This window comes from Liolophura sinensis, chromosome 9 (assembly GCF_032854445.1).
Source record: "Liolophura sinensis isolate JHLJ2023 chromosome 9, CUHK_Ljap_v2, whole genome shotgun sequence".
Classification (NCBI taxonomy): Eukaryota; Metazoa; Mollusca; class Polyplacophora; order Chitonida; family Chitonidae; genus Liolophura; species Liolophura sinensis.
Window position 1 is genome coordinate 35017152 of NC_088303.1, and position 18982 is coordinate 35036133.

The window sequence follows — 18982 nt, forward strand, 5'->3', positions numbered from 1 at the left end:
CCCAAAATGTAACAAAGGGACGAAAGACCAAAATTAATATCGAGCTCGCGCAATGACACACATGTAAGTTAAAACAAATTGTTTTCAAAGTGGGCATAGATTACCTGTATTTCAAACGACATAATGTTGTAACCATCTAAACTTGCTATTCATATTTTGTATTATATTTTATTTATTTATTTATTTGATTGGTGTTTTACGCCGTACTCAATAATATTTCATTTATACGAAGGCCACCAGCATTATGGTGGGAGGAAACTGGGCAGAGCCCGGAAGAATCCCATTACCATCCGCAGGTTGCTGGAAGACCTTCTCCCGTTCGGCCTTATATCATATATCCATGTTTCGTTTTATAAAAGTTTGAGCTTGGAAGCAACTAAAATAAATATCTATATGTTAAAAGTCTTTGTTTTCAGCTTAAAACGCATTCTTTAAGTATTTCGCTTCAAAACTGGATCTCAGAACAGAGTGAAAACTAAAGCCAACCTACTAAAGGAAAAGTAAAGGAGGGCTGAGGCAGCGGAAGTAGTAATCCGCCCTTTAGGCGGTGGTTCAGGGTCCGCCTAGGCCCCGGAAGCCTCACCGTTTATACTGCTGGAGATGCAATGTAGGCAATTTCTGGTGAAAAAATTTTGACTTCTCTTGAACCAGTTTGTAAATTTTGTCTTTCCCATCAGCTCAATTCAGGTTTATAAACCGACTGTACACTAGCTTTGATGAACGCTCTTGCGAGAATCTTCTAATGGTGGCCAGTGCACATGGAAGCTTCCCAGTGTGGGCATTTTACCCACGTGGCTTTGTTATTATCGCTGACAGCTGTAACAGCGCCATCTGACGGGCCCCGCCATTGAGAGTTTCACTATCCACGTTCCGCCATTTTCTCTCTCTCTTCGAGCATAACAATGAGAGCTAAATAATAACCTTTTAAAAACAAAAAACTCATTCATAATAGCAACTATGGACACTCAGGAAAGTCATGCAGAAAAACCGTATTCAAGGTCAGTAATACTTAAAATCATCCTACATTCTGCTTTCAAACATGAAATGATGTAGTGCGATACGCGGTGTGGGAACTGCTGGGTCGGGGGCCCTGATTTTCGCCCTGCCCAGGCCCGGGTAAACATCATTTATGTACGGCCTGAATGGATCCCCAGTGACCAACTGGACCGAGGGTTCCCGTCAACTTCTTCTTGCCTCTTTAGTTGTTGATGCCTGGCACTTGCAATACTATGTTCTGTAGGGTGATTGGCGTGAAGTTGGCAATGTCTGTTGTAGCTAGAATCGTAGACTTAGGCATTTAGTAGATCATTTTTAGTCCAACTTCAACGGGCACATGCTCTCATGATTTGAGAAGCAAAGATATGTGGGCCCCCTATTGATGCAGATTTGGCATTTAATATTTTACTCATCCTTTCAACCTTATTCAACATACACATATTCAGTTTCATAGAGTTCATAAAAGTTCAAAATTCTGATAGACCTAGTGAAGAATTTTAAGATTAAACTTAATCTAATTATCTAATGCAAAGTACTAAAGCCAAAGGGGGGGGGGGGGGGGGGGGAAACAAACAAACATAGGCCTATAGAGCAAAATTTACACCAAAACAAAACACATATTCATGGATCCACTGTATATTGCAGTGTTTTGAAAAAGAAAAACAGAGAAAGATATTCTTACACATGCAGGCCTGCCTTAATCTGTACCTTGTTTATGAGTTTGAGTGAGTGAGTGAGTGCTTGGGGTTTAACGTCCAACTTAACAATTTTTCAGTCATATGACGACAAAGGAATCCTTAGGGTGCATGTATGTGTAATGTGCCTCCTTGTAGCAGGATGGATTTCGCCCGAGCCATTATACTGATACAAGTCAACCAGTCGTTGCACTATCCCCTTCATGCTGAACGCCAAGCGAGGAAGTTACAACTTCCTCTTTTAAAGTCTTAGGTGTGACTCGATCAAGGATTGATCCTGGATCTACTATCACTGCCAATTAAATGGTATCATCTATGAAGGTGTAGGGGCCTCCGCGGGCAAGGTGGTTAGTATGCCTGGGCAGCACAATGACCCAGGAACTTCACACCAATGCGGTAAGCTCAAGCTGGCTTCGGTACGTAGGATGGTTTGTCAGCAACCTGCCGATGGTCATGCGTTTCCCCAACCATAACGCTGACTGCCATTGTATAAGTGAAATATTCTTGAATATGGTGTGCAAGACCAATCAAATGAATTAATAAAAAAAAATATCAGGGTGTAGGGCAGTGATTGTGTATGCTATCAACCCTGTCTTGTTCCACAAGCTTACCATGAACATCTCTGAACTTCTGGTGCTGGATTCAATACACTAAATACTAAATTTGCTGTCAGCCAACTAACCTGTCTGCCCGTACTCATGGTTGTGTTAGCTATCAATTCCAGGTAAGTAACGCATGTGTCATCACTAATAAATCCACACAAGCAAAAAACTGGTGGAAATTGAACAGGATAAGTTCTAACTCCAACCACCATGTTGGTTGAGCAAATCAAGATGGTGCAAAAATGTCACAGGCCTAGGCTACATGTAATATTCACTGATTCTTTGAGTGCTGAATGGACTGGTGCTGAATGCCAGTGAACTGATCAGTTTTTGGAAAGTTTGATGTGTCAGAGAAACATGCAACCATAAATGACCAGTTTCTAACACATTGTACCAGAAGTCCATTACCCAGAAGTATGCAACTTCCCGATAGCTAGTCTCCTCGGCACAGTACACATGTTACGTCATGTGTAGAAACTCTCTTGGGTGAACTGAATCATAGGAAATCTAATGTAAACGGCTGCTACAAAAACTGCACTCGCCTTGAAACCGAAACTAGGTATTTAAAAACTATGGTTTCCCTAATCATTGTTGCTAAGCAGTTAATAACCCATTGACCATTTTTATATTTCCAAGCAACTCAAAGACATTGTTGTCCTTTTACAAAACTCTTCGTTGTTGTAATTTTTTTTAAGTGTACTTCAATACAACTGCGTTTGGAACATTTTTTTCCCACCATACATCAGCCGTTTCTCCAACGTTTGGTGCGCAATAGGTAGAGAAAAAAACACAAGGCTGCGCAGATAATGTGTTAGAGATCGAAGAAAAGTGTAAAGTGCTGTGGAGACTAGCTATAGAGAAGTTGCATACTTCTAGGTAATGGACTTTTGATAGTGTTTACCTGTACACACAGAGTGGCAACAGAGCCAGTTATTTTGGTCATTACATGGATACATGGTAGAGGACAGTGTGCTTTTAATGCATTATACAGGCAGCCATGTCTGAAATGTCACCAAATGTTCTCTGCTACTCAAATACTGTTCTTGGGTCAAAACCCTCAAATACTGTACCAAGCTCCTCTTTCTCTACTGGCCCTGTTAGCACAGTTGGTCGAGCGTCCCCTTCGGGAGTGGTAGATCCAGGGTCAATCCTTGGTCGGTCACACCTAAGACCTTAAAAGAGGAAGTTGTAACTTCCTTGCATGGCGTTCAGCATAAAAGAGCAATGGAAATCTGTCCTGCAACAAGGAGGCACATTACATGAACTCTAAGGATTCCTTGTCGTCATATGACTGAAAAATTGTTAAGTACGATGTTAAATCCCCAACACTCACTCACTCACCTCTCACTCCTCTCTCTCTAGAATCACAACACATTTTCAAAGTGTATGTGGTGTGTGAATTGGGGTGTCCACCTCAACTTCATTCAGCGAAAACCAATATAACAATATATTAAAATGTATGGATATTTTTTTATTGTTGATTTATTAAAAATATGCATAGTGATACAGGTATTAAGGCAGTGCAGAATATAGGAAATAAAAAGCCATTAAAGATCTTTTGACAGAAGGCTAAGCAGAAGTAAAAAAAAAAAGATCGACTGGATTCAGTTTCGTGAAACTCCTGTGCATGTATGTTCCATGGAACCAATTTCCTTCAGGGAGTACATACAGCTACATACACTTAAAATTTGAGTTTTTATAAGCTGACTGCTTGGTGCCAAGTACAAAAACATTTTTTTTATACCTTTTAGAGGTGCCCAAATCACTGCATACCCATATTCAGGGTTGAGGTTTACCCTGTTAAATTCAACTTGAATGTTCCCCAAAATTCTATATATATGTGTACTGACTGTACAAAATTTAATTTTTACATATACTTTGGTATGGAAAACATCAATTTTGGGTTTTTTAATATCTGGAAATACATGTAATTTATCCCAAATTAACCTACTTCCTGGGTGCCCAAATTCCAAAGCTGTATTTGGCATTGAATTCATGAGTTTGCTGGGGAGACATGGTTGTCATGCAGTGTGCATGAAGGGGACATAACTCTATGGCTTTGGTAAATTTGGAGCAGAAGGAACTACTGTAATTCTTCAACCATTTCACAAGGTGTTTCAAGCGTATTCTGAAGGCTTTATTCTGTGTAGACTGATATAATTATACTTTTTGTGAAGCCCTAAAATTGACCAATGCACCCAATGTCGTTTTGTCTCCAAATCAAATTAAAAATGTGCATAAATTGCATTGTGCATAAGTTGCTCTGTCATATGTGCAATGGTTGAGGAAATAGAGTACTGGATCTGGAGAATCATGTCATGTTCCATAAGCCTACCTTGAACACCTCTGTACTTTCCTTGCTGGCTTTAATAAACTACTGTTGGGCACCAAATAATTTGTCTGTCCATAGTCATAGTCGTTTCAGCTATCAATTCCAGGTAGGTGTTCCTATGTGCCATCACTAATGAATCCACACAAGCATGAAACTAGGGGAAACTGGATAAATTCTAACTCCAACCGCCATGTTTGAATGCATACTCCTCACAGCAAGCGAATCATGAAACAATTATCAATGCCACTATTAGGCAAATTAGATCTTTTGACACGCATACTGGATAATTGTTTAGGATCAGTCTTACCAGTAATGACATAGAAGGAACCCATAGTCAACATTGATGAATAAAAAATTTTAAAAAACAATTAAAGAATAGATTAAACAAGATGTTCAGAATACATAAATTGCTAGTAATGTCAGTAGTTATCTCCCTTGTAGGGGCTGTGAGGAGTATGCATTCAAACATGGCGGCTGTAGGTAGAATTTATGGAATTTCTTCTAGTTTCATACTTGTGTGGATTCAGAGGTGTTCAAGGTAAGCTTATGGAACAAGTCATTGCTGTGATAGTATGTATACGTGAAGTTACATATACATACACCACATGCCGTACGCACAGCTAAGCCTACAGGTACTGTAAGTTTAGTGCAAGTGGGTTGACAGTGTTTTTTATGATTTGTAAATCCAAAGCATGTTCACACCAGTGACTGATGAGTGTATGTTTTTGGTTTGCTTGCAGCCGTAGTGGACACACACATTTGTGGAGCATGTCACATGCACTTCAACGATGTCCAGATGTTCCTTCAGCACAAACAACAGGGATGTCTACAACAGAGTGCTACCACAGCAGATGGCTCTCTTCAAGGGCCTCACCAGGGAATGTTGTCTGCTGCCGGTGCAACCCACCCTTTGGATTCCCAAAACCACTTGCCTCGACCGAAAGGGTTGAAGTACACAAGTGTTGATAGAGTACAAGTGTCTTCTGCAAATGAACATGGAAATATTACAAGTGTTGATAGCTTTGGTACTTCTCTGTATCACCAAGGGCAACAGCCACAGCAGCAACAACAACAACAGCGACATGTGGACTTACAGTCATCCATGATACTGGATGGTCCACAAGAGTTGGAGAATTCTGACTCTCTTATTGATGGCAGTGGGATGGCTTCAGCCACTGGACAAAGCTTGAACCAGATCTCACACACTTCGTTGACAGTTCCTGTATCAGTGCAAGAAAAAACGACAATTTTCAATTCAAGCACCCTAGAATCAGATAGCACAAGATTAAGCGAACCACTTCAAAAAGCATGTGTACAAGGATCGACAAACAGTGAAACGCATGAACTTGAAGTTCCAGTGAATCAGAGTTTGACAGAAGCAATCCCACCAGAACTATCTGCAGGTTTCAGTCAGGACAACATCAGCCAGTCTAATGGAACTAACACAAACTTCATACAGGTAGAGAATGATATAACTTTGTCTGAGAAAAATTCAGTGTTCTCTCCACCGAGAAATTTGATTTCACAAACAAACGCTACTGACAAGATCCTTCACACAGTCCTAGAAGTGTCTCCACCTTTTGTGTCCTCATCGCAGCAAAACAGAGGTATGTTTCCATATTAAAGGCCATGATAAAAATTTAAGGAGATAACTATAAAAATCATTTGTTTTATGCTTAACCTGACTGACCATCCAAAATAGGGCCTACATTAAAATTTCAATCAAAACCTTCTGGAAATGTTAATTTTTTTTTTGTCAGTTTTAATTTCTTTAAAAGGTCCATCTTATTCATTAATTAGAAAAAAAGAGATTGCCAAATCTACCTAATCTACCTAATCTGATATGAATCTTCAAAATATACACCCTGTCACATGTCTGTCTATGAGCTTTCTGAAGAGATTTAGAGAAGACATCAAAATTTGGCAGCCGACAATGTATATTATACAACCATGACTAAGTGATGATCAAATGGTTTTCAGGGCCTTTCAAATCCCTAGGACACACAAGGTACATTTCCGAGCTCTCACTGTTCATGGGGCTCTGATGACAATGTGTAGGCGTGACTGTTTGATCACAATATACAGACAGGACTGTTTGATGACAATATATAGGCGTGACTGTTTGATGACAATATATAGGCATGACTGTTTGATGACAATATATAGGCGTGACTGTTTGATGACAATATATAGGCGTGACTGTTTGATGACAATATATAGGCGTGACTGTTTGATGACAATATATAGGCGTGACTGTTTGATGACAATATATAGGCGTGACTGTTTGATGACAATATATAGGCATGACTGTTTGATGACAATATATAGGCGTGAATGTTTGATGACAATATATAGGCGTGACTGTTTGATGACAATATATGGGCGTGACTGTTTGATGACAATATATAGGCGTGACTATTTGATGACAATATATATGCGTGACGGTTTGATGACAGTATATAGGCGTGACTGATGACAATATGTAGGTGTGACTGTTCGATGACTACATAGGCATGACTATAGGCGTGACGGTTTGATGACAGTATATAGGCGTGACTATTTGATGACAGTATATAGGCATGACTGTTTGATGACAATATATAGGCATGACTGTTTGATGACAATATATAGGCATGACTGTTTGATGACAATATATAGGCGTGAATGTTTGATGACAATATATGGGCGTGACTGTTTGATGACAATATATAGGCATGACTGTTTGATGACAATATATAGGCATGACTGTTTGATGTCAATATATAGGCGTGACTGTTTGATGACAATATATAGGCATGACTGTTTGATGACAATATATAGGCGTGACTGTTTGATGACAATATATAGGCGTGACTGTTTGATGACAATATATAGGCATGACTGTTTGATGACAATATATAGGCGTGACTGTTTGATGACAATATATAGGCGTGACTATTTGAAGACAGTATATAGGCGTGACTGTTTGGTGACTATATAGGCGTGACTGTTTGATGACATTATATAGGTGTGACTGTTTGATGACAATATATGGGCGTGACTGTTTGATGACAATATATAGGCGTGACTATTTGATGACAATATATATGCGTGACTGTTTGATGACAGTATATAGGCGTGACTGATGACAATATGTAGGTGTGACTGTTCGATGACTACATAGGCATGACTATAGGCGTGACGGTTTGATGACAGTATATAGGCGTGACTATTTGATGACAATATATAGGCATGACTATTTGATGACAATATATAGGCGTAACTATTTGATGACAATATATAGGCATGACTGTTTGATGACAATACTTGTGTGACTTTGTGCTGTCTGATGTTCGAAGCCCATTTGCCTTTCTGCCAATGTGGTGTGCCTACGTACAGATCTGTATATGTACGTGCGAAAGTTTATCAGTAACCTGCCAAAGGTTGGTGATTCATCACAGGCACTCTGGTTTCCTCCACCCTTAAAACTGACCATCATTGCCCAATGTAGTACGACATAAAGCCCCAAGCATACATACAGGTACATGTATAAGCAGTTTTCACAGTACAGCATACTGTACTTGGTGAATGCAAAAAGAACTGTGCTCAGCACGTGATCATCTCTGTCATGTTTGTAAGCAGTAGCTGAGTGTTACTAGAACCTTAAGGCATTAGAGCTTTTCTGTTGTAAGAAGAGTGAATATATTTAACTCATTAGAGGCCAGTCAGGTCAAGGCTGGTAAGTTTAATTAGAAATTTAAATAATTTTTAATTTAAATTTGCATTTTTGTCTCCTGGGTGTAAGCCTGTATGTATGTACATGTACATGAAATGTATGTCATTTTGAGGCCGATTAACTTTAAAACAGGATTGCTTCACACATATCTCTTTCTTTGCAACATTGGCCATTTTGCTTCATGGTGATTGTTCTGAACTTTCTTCAGGTCAGCCTTGAGTATTTTAAAACACATTTCTTGATATATATATTTATATATATATATTTGTACAGGTCAGTTTACAACATACAAAAAACAGCACAGCTTACCGAACAAGAAGTTCAAATGTTCGTACGAGGGATGCAACTTCTTCACGGCCTACTGTAAAGATTTGAAGCGCCATATACGAACTCATACTGGTGAACGGCCATTCACATGTGAATATTGCAACAAGTCATTTAACAGAAGTGACAAGTTGAAAATTCATATGAGGGGCCACACTGGGGACAAACCTTATGCATGCCAGATCTGTGAGTACTTAGACAATGGAATGACATTTCATACTGTGCAACCTTTAAGTGGTATTACAAAGCATGTTAGCTGAGAACTGAGAACTGAAAACTGATGCCTACCTGTATTTTGAAAATACATTGGAGCCAAAGAAAATTTTTAGTTATTAGTTACTACTTTTGGGAAATGATAGATGGGGAGAAAATTGGATGTATAATTGCTGGTGTAATGTCTCATTAAACATATTTTAATTTAATATTTTGCTTTTACATGTATGTTACATATATGGTAACCGTTGATAAGTGATTAACAAAAATATGACTTGCTGATAGAAGAGAAAAAGAAAAAATAGAAAAAATCTGCAGGCTTCCAACTATCTACTGCAGACAGTGTGAGGTATTAGTTGGCAAATGTTTTAACAAGAGGTTTTGATTATAGAACACATTTGGTCACATTTCAATGGTTCGCTTTTGATTAACTGATGTTAATTTCCTTGCCAACTAAATGTTCATGTATTGCCAGGTAATTACGCGTCAGCAGACAGCAGTAGTCTGAAGAAACACTTAAGAATTCACACCGATGAGAGGCCGTTCAAGTAAGACGCAAACTTTTATTAACATTGATTGATAATGTTTATTAGACTCCCAAGCTGAAAGCTGGAAACCTTTTGTTCTTGTTTGGATTGCTTTTCTTTTCTTTTCAGAATTTGCTGTTCTTCTTCTAAACTGTTTCTTAGTAAAACACTTGAATTATGCGTATATGGTGTATAAAACTTACGATACGTGTGTTGGGTTATGTATGTCAGGGATAGAAGTTATTTAAAAAATATCACCTGTCAGGTGGAAATAAATGTTACTTGCCAGGCCAAAATTTAATATTATTTGTTTGATATAACAAAAAAGGGTAGGTAGGGGTTTTTTTTCCCCAGAAGGGAAGAACAATCATAGAATCCTGTTTAGTTAACAGTAACATTGTCACAACTTTCTCAGAATGCAGTGCTAAATTCTGTCACCCAGTATTTAACAGTGCTCAATTTGAGTCAACCGTTTGTGCTAGCATTTTCAGGTCCTGTACAGAGGGGGCGAGCATATTAAAATATAATGAAAATCCTGTCCAGCTTATACTTTTGATGAAGTGAAGCAAAATCTCATGACATGACCTAGTAAAATAAAATCTCTACTGAGAAATACGTTTTCATTTTCCTAATTTTCCTAGTTTTAATTAAACTTTGTGAGATTTAGCGGATTCTACCTTCACAAGAAGGATCAAACATTTATTCTGTCCTTAATGCATTCATTGTACATACTTGTCTAAAAGTATGAAGAGTGTAAGCACCCAATTGAACCTCAGCTCAGATTACCAGATTTGACCTAATTTACACTGTCCAAAACATTTATACATGAAGAAGAAGAGATCCAAAGTCATGTTGTGTTGCATGAAGATTAAAGGATGTGACATATTAGCTTTATGCTGGTGTGTGAAGGTCCTGCATCCATTTAGAAATGCACCTGCCCTTCTTGTGTGACTATCAGTAAACAGATACATTTTCTACCCAGGCTATCCTGGGTAGAAGATTTTGATCTTCAGGACAGTATTTTTCCATGCCAATAGAAGGGGCTCATGTGGGGGCCTCTGATACATGTGAAATAAGAGTAACACAATGGTGGATGCCAACAAAAAAGGGGCTCTGTTGTTGATTTCTAAAACATAAATTTTCCGTTTTGATCATGTTACAGCAGATATCATCATGTAAACTAGGTTTCAGTTTGTCACCGTGATTATACCAGTCCATGACTGAATTAATTTAATTCACAAAAAAATAGACTAGGGGATCTTCGTAATTGGGGTACATGTAGAACCTCAGCTGTAGCTTGACCGACTCATCCTTGAGGATATATGGGCATGTCTCCATGTTTCGTCAGTGTTTATAATCATTTTGCGCAGGTTAAAACCCACACACTTCTCAGCAATACAGTTTGATGAGATTAAGTGTGTTTTTAAGGCATAGTGTGGTGAAAAGAATGGGATCATGAAAAAGTCTATATTTTGCCAACATTTTGCAATGATTATCTCACTAAATGAGTTTTTAATTTCAAATCTTACTAGATTAAGACACAAGCTTCAGAAAAAGAGAAAAAGGAAAAAACAACACAACACTGCTAATTATAAGAAATGCTGTATACAATATAAACAAAATAGCAGAGCAAGACAGAGAGCTGTTTTTTTTTTTTTTTATCTACTTTTGTTAAATTTACCAGCTTTTCTTAACTTCCTTAAACTGATTCTAACTGGATTAAAGCTCCCACCAATATGTGAAATTCAACAACAACAAAAAGTCACCAATTCGGCGCATTATTTGCAGTGTAATCACTTCATATCCCCCTTTAACCAACCATGATTACTGATTTAGACAGGCATCTACAGGCAGCCATTCAGACAGGTTATAGTGATCTTTGGCCAGTTGACATTTTTTTTTTATCCTTGTGCAGTGCTTGATGAATTGCTTTTCACATACATTCACAAACAGTGCATGGTGGTCAGAATAGAACATAAAATTTGTCTAATTTTGTAATAGAATGAATTAAAAGCCATACGTATAATTTGATAACATCTCAAACTTTGGAAATACATGTATCTGTATTTATACAGCTGTATGTGAGCAAAGGGAGACAACCACTTAAGAAGAGTGATCTCCCTTCTTTGATCCTGTTTTTAAAAAGAAAAACAAAAAAACAACTTAATGAATACAGAAGTTGACATGGGGAAATTCTTGGAATTGAAATTATTTTTTACTTTTTGTGGTACACATCTTTACTTTCAGGTGTCAGATATGCCCGTACGCTAGTCGCAATTCTAGTCAGCTAATCGTCCACCTGCGCACTCACACAGGAGATTCCCCATTCGAATGTCAGTTCTGTGACGCCAAGTTCAAGATCAACACGGACTTAAAGCGACATATGCGGATCCACACAGGAGAAAAACCGTACCAGTGTGACAAATGTGACTACAAATGTTCTATCAAAGGTATCCTCCACAAATTCTCAGAATATATATTTTTTTTAAAAGCTGTAGCTGTAAGTTACATTAAGAATTTGTGTTAACTTAATAATGTGAACATACTAGGTGTATGGGAAAATTCATTCATCTGTTCATGTAAAAGTTTCGTGTTAAGTTACATTAAGGGTGTATTAACTTAATAATGTGAACCTTATGTGAAGAAGGTTGATTTGGATGTTACGGGAAATTTCTACATGTAATTCACAATGAAATTTTATGAAACTTCGGTATTCAAATCACCTATAAAATGATCTTGTGTCAGTCGTGGACTTGAAAAATTGTTTGATTAGTATAGTGTGAAAAATATACAGACTAGTATTTGATTTAAATGAATTCAGTCATTACTATTGTATTCATTCTTCATGTTCTATCATGTTCTAAATTTAAAAAGCCACATTTGCAGCAATAGGTAAGAAATCTGCAGACAATATTACTTGTCCAACATAGTATTTTTTCAGTTTAAAATAAATAATTATTAGTCTAAATATATTTTACATGACAGTCAACTTTTTGTTTTGTGCTACTCAAATTAATTAACAATCATTACTTCATTTTCTCTCAGGAAATTTGAAAAGTCACATTCGTATCAATCATGCCATGGACCCACTGATGAAGTGTGAACAGTGTGACTTCAGTACATCTTCAAAAAAGGGTTATAAGGAACACCTAAAAACCCACAACCCTGACACACCTGCCAGGTGTGCTACCTGTAATTACTTATGCTCAGGTAAAACTGCCCTTAAAAACCATATGCGGGTTCATAGCGACGACAGGCCATTTCGCTGTGAGTTTTGCAGCTACACTTCAAAACAGAATGGAAACGTTAAAACGCACACCAGAAAACGCCACCCGGAGAAAATTCGCAGCAAGAAAACCAAACTTCAGACAAATAAGAGATCGTCAGATGCCCACCATTCGGGTATCGCTATGAGCGAGGAAGCTCATCCTATTCGCTCCAGACGAAGGACACTCTGCCGCCAAGGTTTCCAGTGTGATCAATGTAATTCATCCTTTGTGCGAGCGGACTCACTTCGGAGTCACATTCGGCAGCATAAAGAAATCCGTCTGAAGAGTACAGCATTGGCAGTGCTGGATTTACAGCACCCTGTCATAGCAGGCACAGATACTTCAACATCTACTGCCCCTACTGAAGGTACTGGAGGTCCAGCACAAGTGAGTCAAGCTGCCCTTGCCTCTCTAGGCTCCTCTGGTTATAGGGTGTTTGGGCAAACAGCTGCTCAGAGCACACAGGGGCCTCTCACATCTCAACCCCTGTCTGACCCTCTGATGGCACAGCCAGGCAGCTCTTACATATACACTGTCCCACAATGCAGTGTCGGTATAGTGACCTCGTCCACATCACAGACGGTCTCTCACACAAATCAACAACAGGTACTTTCTCCCCCAGTACAAGAGGCTTCTCCTCAGGTGGAGACATCTACAGCCCAGATTCTCCATCACCTTCAGCAACCAGCTGTGCCGACAGGGCGACTGATCCAGAATTCATCGGGCCTCCAAGTGTTACCTAGTATTCAGTATCCTCTCCTCCGAGTGCCCAGTGGGCAGCTTTTCCCCGAATCTCAGTTCATCGGCACCCAGTTCTTATCAGGACAGCGAGCAGACAATGTTGTCGCAGTCCTGGGCACCCCAGTTGCAGGTTTCATAGGCCAATTTCAGTCCGATTCTGTTCCACAGATCGCCATTGCCACGCCTACATGTATTTCATCTCAGTCAGTTGGACAAGAACATCAACAACAACAGCTGCATCAGCAGCTTAAATTTGAGCGTCAACAAACTGGTGTTCAACACCAGCTCCAGGATCATTTGCAGGTGCACCAACAAAAGCAAGTTCAGCAACAACCACAGCACCAGTTCCAGCAACAACAACAACATCCCGTGATACAACAACAGCAGCAGATCCTGGCATCTCCAGACTCTGTCGTTGCAGCAGATGGAAGTACAGCACCTATGCCTGTTAGCATTCAGCTTGTGCAGCAGCGACTGCCGCAGGTACAAGCCGCAGAGGTGACACAGGGAGGGATGGCGGTACCCCGCCTTAACCTGGAAACACTGGCTCAAATCATCGACCATCCGATAGCAGCAGCCCCTGGTGCCGTACAGGTTGTCTTCCCCACCGGTGCCCAGGCTGTCATACCCAGTCAGGCAGAGGGGACGTCTGGGGTAACACCTCAGCCCAGTCTGGTGGTCCACGTCCCCAGCATCAGTGGGAGCGGGGATGCGCCCTTAACCTCCCTCTCACCCAGTCTCATGCCGATACAGTTCATACAGAGTACAGGGCCCCTTGGTAAGTAGCCTGGTCTTGTTCATGAATGTTTCTTTTGTATTACTGTAATCATGTGAAAAAATTGCTTATGTTCATGAGAAACCCATGGCATTGACTGACATTTCAGATCTCCACTGATCTCTCTCTAGTGGAGAGATCCAGGTCAAATCACATCAACCAATGCAAATCTGGTTCTTGAGCAAAGTATGTGACATTGTCACATGATCTGAGGGACCTCATTTGCCGTTTCAGATGGCTAAAGGCATTGTTCTACCCACATGCTTGGCCCATGATCGTTGAGGCTGCGTTGGTCACTAAACATGCTGACTCCTGCTCTGGCTGGTACATATGAACTTGTGGCTTTATTTAAGTCAGGAGGTTTCTTGGGTAGCTGCTGAAGGGTAGTGGTTACATCCGACGTTGTGGTTTTGCCCACTTACAAACCCAAAACGACATTAAGTGTATGAAAACGGCATTTCCATGTAGATGTAATAGCATGTAGTTAAATCATTGACTTTGTGAGGAGTGAGGACACTTGAGTGTTACCTGACAAGGCATAATGGTTGTCTCAAGGTTCACCCCTGTAAACCTGACCACACAGCTGTTGAATCTGTAACCAATCAGTCATACTCTATCTTCATTGTTCTTACAATATAAATATACTCTGACATAGGGTTAGTTTTAAGTCGCGAAATATCCCCATAACATTTTATTCCTTAATTTTTTTTTTTTTTTAAGGAATGGAGCATTACTTAGCGGGAAAGAAAAATAACCTTGCAGTACTAATCCACTACAAGGTTGAGTTCTTAGAACAGTGTGAATGAAATTACAATGAAACGTAATTAAGTACCTTACATTCAAAAATAAAGATAAATCCAGCTTTACGAAAAAGAAAGAAAACGCTGCTCCATTGAAGTGGAAATCTATTCGCTTTTGCTACACGAAGTACAGATCAGTTTATACTGCCAAATTTATTGTTTTTTGTTGCCATAAATCCTTAGCTGTATTGGATTGTTTAATGAGACTTTTCATGCTGTATTTGGAACTAATCACCTGAAAAAACTGACTGTACGTTTGTAAATTGTAATCCATGTAACTAGGTGTGCAGTCAGTCCGAGTGGAACAGGATGGAGGTAAAAGTGATGGAATGAACCGTGGGGTCACACAGCAGAGTACAGAGGGGGCTGTGACAGGGGGAGATAATCCAGCAGAGCAGCGTCACACAGGTGAGCCTGGCTGTGTTGTGTGTGCATGAGAGCGTGTGGCGACCAATGAATTCTGTAGGTTACACAGTAGTACATGTACAGTACATGATGTATCATTTTAATTGATTGCTCATCGTAACATTTTATTGCCCTTGCAGCATTAGAGCTTGGGCGTGATGGCCTTGATATATCATATTATTTCTCTTGCATGTTGTGTAGGAATGGATGATGATTTACAGATGTAATTGAACAGTAACTGTTTGAGAGGTCCTCCGTTGCTCAGTTGGTTAGCGCGCTGGCACAGCATAATGACCCAAGAGTCTCTTACCAGTACAGTCACTGTGAGTACAAGTCCAGCTAATGCTGGCTTCCTCTCCGGCCGTAAGTGGGAAGGTCTTCCAGCCTCCTGCGGATGGTCGTGGGTTTCCTCCGGGCTCTGCCCGGTTTCCACCCACCATAATGCTGGCCATCGTCTTATAAGTGAAATGTTCTTGAGTACGGCGTAAAACACCAATCAAATAAATAAATAAATAAGTAACTGTTTGAGGAGGGGTAATGATTTGACTCCACTGTACAAGGGAGATAACCTGATTCAATTTGTCAAGCACTGCAAGCTTTGGAGTTATATCCCTTGGCCTGTGCATTGTGTATGAAGGGAAGTCTGCCATTTTCATTCACATTTAATGGACTCTAAATGTGGTAAATGACATATACATGTATGTCAGCTGTCTGTTTTTTATGTAATAAAATTATCAGGGTAAACCACCAACATTTGGCAAGCTACTGGCAAACTTCCTCTGTGTGGCACACTGACTTTGCTTGCCATGTTGTCGGAAGGCAAGGGATCTTTAACAAACACAAGCCTGTACTGACAACTCCAGCAGCGCCATTAGCTATTTATTATTTGCAAGTTTCCACAAACAGTAAGAGTGGGGAAATTTCTGGCAGAACTGTAATGGTATAAAGAGTGATTGATAGGTTCACTAAAGCACACTAGTGTTCACTAAAGCACACAAATATTCACCAGAGCACACAAGTGTTCACTAAAGCACACAAGTGTTCATTCAAGCACACAAGTGTTCACCAGAGCACACAAGTGTTCACTAAAGCACACAAGTGTTCACTAAAGCACACAAGTGTTCACCAGAGCACACAAGTGTTCACTAAAGCACACAAGTGTTCACTAAAGCACACAAGTGTTCACTAAAGCACACAAGTGTTCACCAAAGCACACAAGTGTTCACCAAAGCACACAAGTGTTCACCAGAGCACACAAGTGTTCACTAAAGCACACAAGTGTTCACCAAAGCACACAAGTGTTCACCAAAGCACACAAGTGTTCACTAAAGCACACAAGTGTTCACCAGAGCACACAAGTGTTCACCAGAGCACACAAGTGTTCACCAAAGCACACAAGTGTTCACCAGAGCACACAAGTGTTCACCAGAGCACACAAGTGTTCACCAAAGCACACAAGTGTTCACCAAAGCACACAAGTGTTCAAGAGCAGATGCTACAAAAATTTATTTTATGCCGCATCAAGAATATGTCACTTATTTGACAGCAACAGCCAGCATTGTGGTTGGAGGAGATGCTACAAATGTAATGTCGTGATGAAAGCTTGGTGATGAAAGCAATGACTCAAATTTGGCATTTATCTACATGTACATGCATGTGTCTCTATCAAACATACAGGAACTGCTTTCGTGGTTTAATGGTTAGAGCGTCCGCCTCAAAGACCCTGGGATCAAACCCGGCCGTGTCGTACCAAAGATTCTAAAAATGGTACTTGCTGCTGCCTCGCTTAGCGCTCAGCAGTGAGAGGTTAGAGCAAGCAACTTTACTGGTTGGCCTGGTGTCAGTATAATGTGACTGGGTGGGGTGTCATGTCTGGTGTCTTCGACATGGCACATGTACCTCATTTCAATGTGACTGAAAAATTGTTGAGAACGATTTTAATCCCCAAGCTTACAAGCATACATAGATCAAACATATAGTTCAGAAAATATTCCCTTTCATTCAAAGATAACTTAATTCATTGTTCTCTCATGGCCTGATAGTGCATGTTCAATAAACTTGTTCTCTGTTAGAAACCTTGATCACTGAATCTTCTCTGAATGTCACTGAGGCTTCATGACTGCATCCAATTTTTCTTTTAGCTCATCAATTTGTCTTTCAGCTCATCAGCTTTTCTTTTAGTTCATATTCTTTTATTTTAGAATAAAAAAATTTTATTTTAGATTCAAAAACAAACCTGTACCTCACTGTTAGCAACATTTTATGATAAATTTATCACATTGTTACATGTATGTAGATCATGTATTATATGTTCACATATGTATTGTTCTTGTATGTAATTTCATACATACACTCCTGAAAAAGCCCCCCATCCCCTTCCCTTACCGCCAAAAGTCTTGGTGTTAAGAGTTGTCTCCCATGCCTTGTGAAACTGATCAGTTTTATGTGCTGTTCCCTGTGTTTTCTATACTCTATACTGTTTGCAAGTACACATACATGTAAAAGGGCTACATGACTGTAATTTTATAAGCTGGTTGTGGCCAAGTGGTTGATACAAGTTTGTCTGTCAGTCTTTGGAACTATGAAGGTGTGGATTCAAAATCGGCCTTGAACAGAATTTGTGAATTCTCTTTCACTTTCGCTTTTGGTGGTGACTTGCATATATTGTTTATTCATTTATTTGGTTGGTGTGTTGTGGGCACTTTGATAGTGGCAATAAATGTGGGGGAGATGATCGTATGGCCGTTAATACATTCAAGCATTCTTCATAGACGATTTGTTTTCAAACGACATTGTGTAGATGTCTCTTCCTTACACATCAGACAGTTCATCATTAACTTACCAAGGGTCCCTGGCATCCCCCAAAGATTCCAGTTTCTTCCAACTGCATGTCCAATCATCATCATCTTGCGTATTGAGTTAAAAACAACAATGAAATATGTAAACATTGCTTCATGGAAACAGTTTTAGATCTGTGTTATAGACTCACAAATTGCCCGGACAATTTGGAATTTTCACTGTGGGATGTCTTTAGTCGTTGTCTCTTATTAAAATGTAAGATTGGGGCCTCTGTGGTGGCATTCTCTCTGGCCACACTTGGGTAGATCTGCCAACAACCTGCGGAGTGTCCCCTGGGCTCTGCCCAGTTCCCTCCCACAATAATTTTGTTTGCTGTAGTATAAGTGAAATATTCTCGAGTACGGCGTAAACCACCTACCTAAATAAATCAAATTAAATATTGTTTTGTTATCTTCTTGCCATCATGGTGGGCTGCATGCAGTGTTGTTTGCATATATATGCTAACTCGTACAAGGTGTGTGAATCTGTATGATTTTAGGTATTGGCCTTGAAGTTCATTTCTTAAAAACCATGCTCATGCGCACATCCAAACTTAAAAACATTTTCCAGTAATCAGCACATACATATACAAACTGAAATGCAGTCCAATCTTTTTTGGCTAATTCTTTTTGTTCTAAACTGCTCTTTAGTAGGCCCATACATTCTTCATGTTTGATTTTTTTTTTGTTGCTCCATACCGTAATATAGATGTTGTTCAACATACATGACTGGTCTTTCTCTTACCATGTT

At 39.6% G+C, this 18982-nt stretch overlaps 1 protein-coding gene across 1 annotated transcript in view; it reads left to right on the forward strand.

Annotated features, from left to right (window-relative positions):
- Positions 1 to 5092: 5092 nt before the first annotated feature.
- Positions 5093 to 18982, forward strand: part of LOC135475813 (zinc finger protein 574-like) — a 70839-nt gene continuing 56949 nt past the window's right edge. Inside the window, exons 1-7 of the mRNA XM_064755753.1 lie at positions 5093 to 5105; positions 5366 to 6232; positions 8614 to 8850; positions 9353 to 9425; positions 11652 to 11854; positions 12450 to 14192; positions 15272 to 15397. Of these exons, the coding sequence (XP_064611823.1) occupies positions 5093 to 5105; positions 5366 to 6232; positions 8614 to 8850; positions 9353 to 9425; positions 11652 to 11854; positions 12450 to 14192; positions 15272 to 15397 (3262 nt within the window). The remainder of the gene's footprint in view (positions 5106 to 5365; positions 6233 to 8613; positions 8851 to 9352; positions 9426 to 11651; positions 11855 to 12449; positions 14193 to 15271; positions 15398 to 18982) is intronic.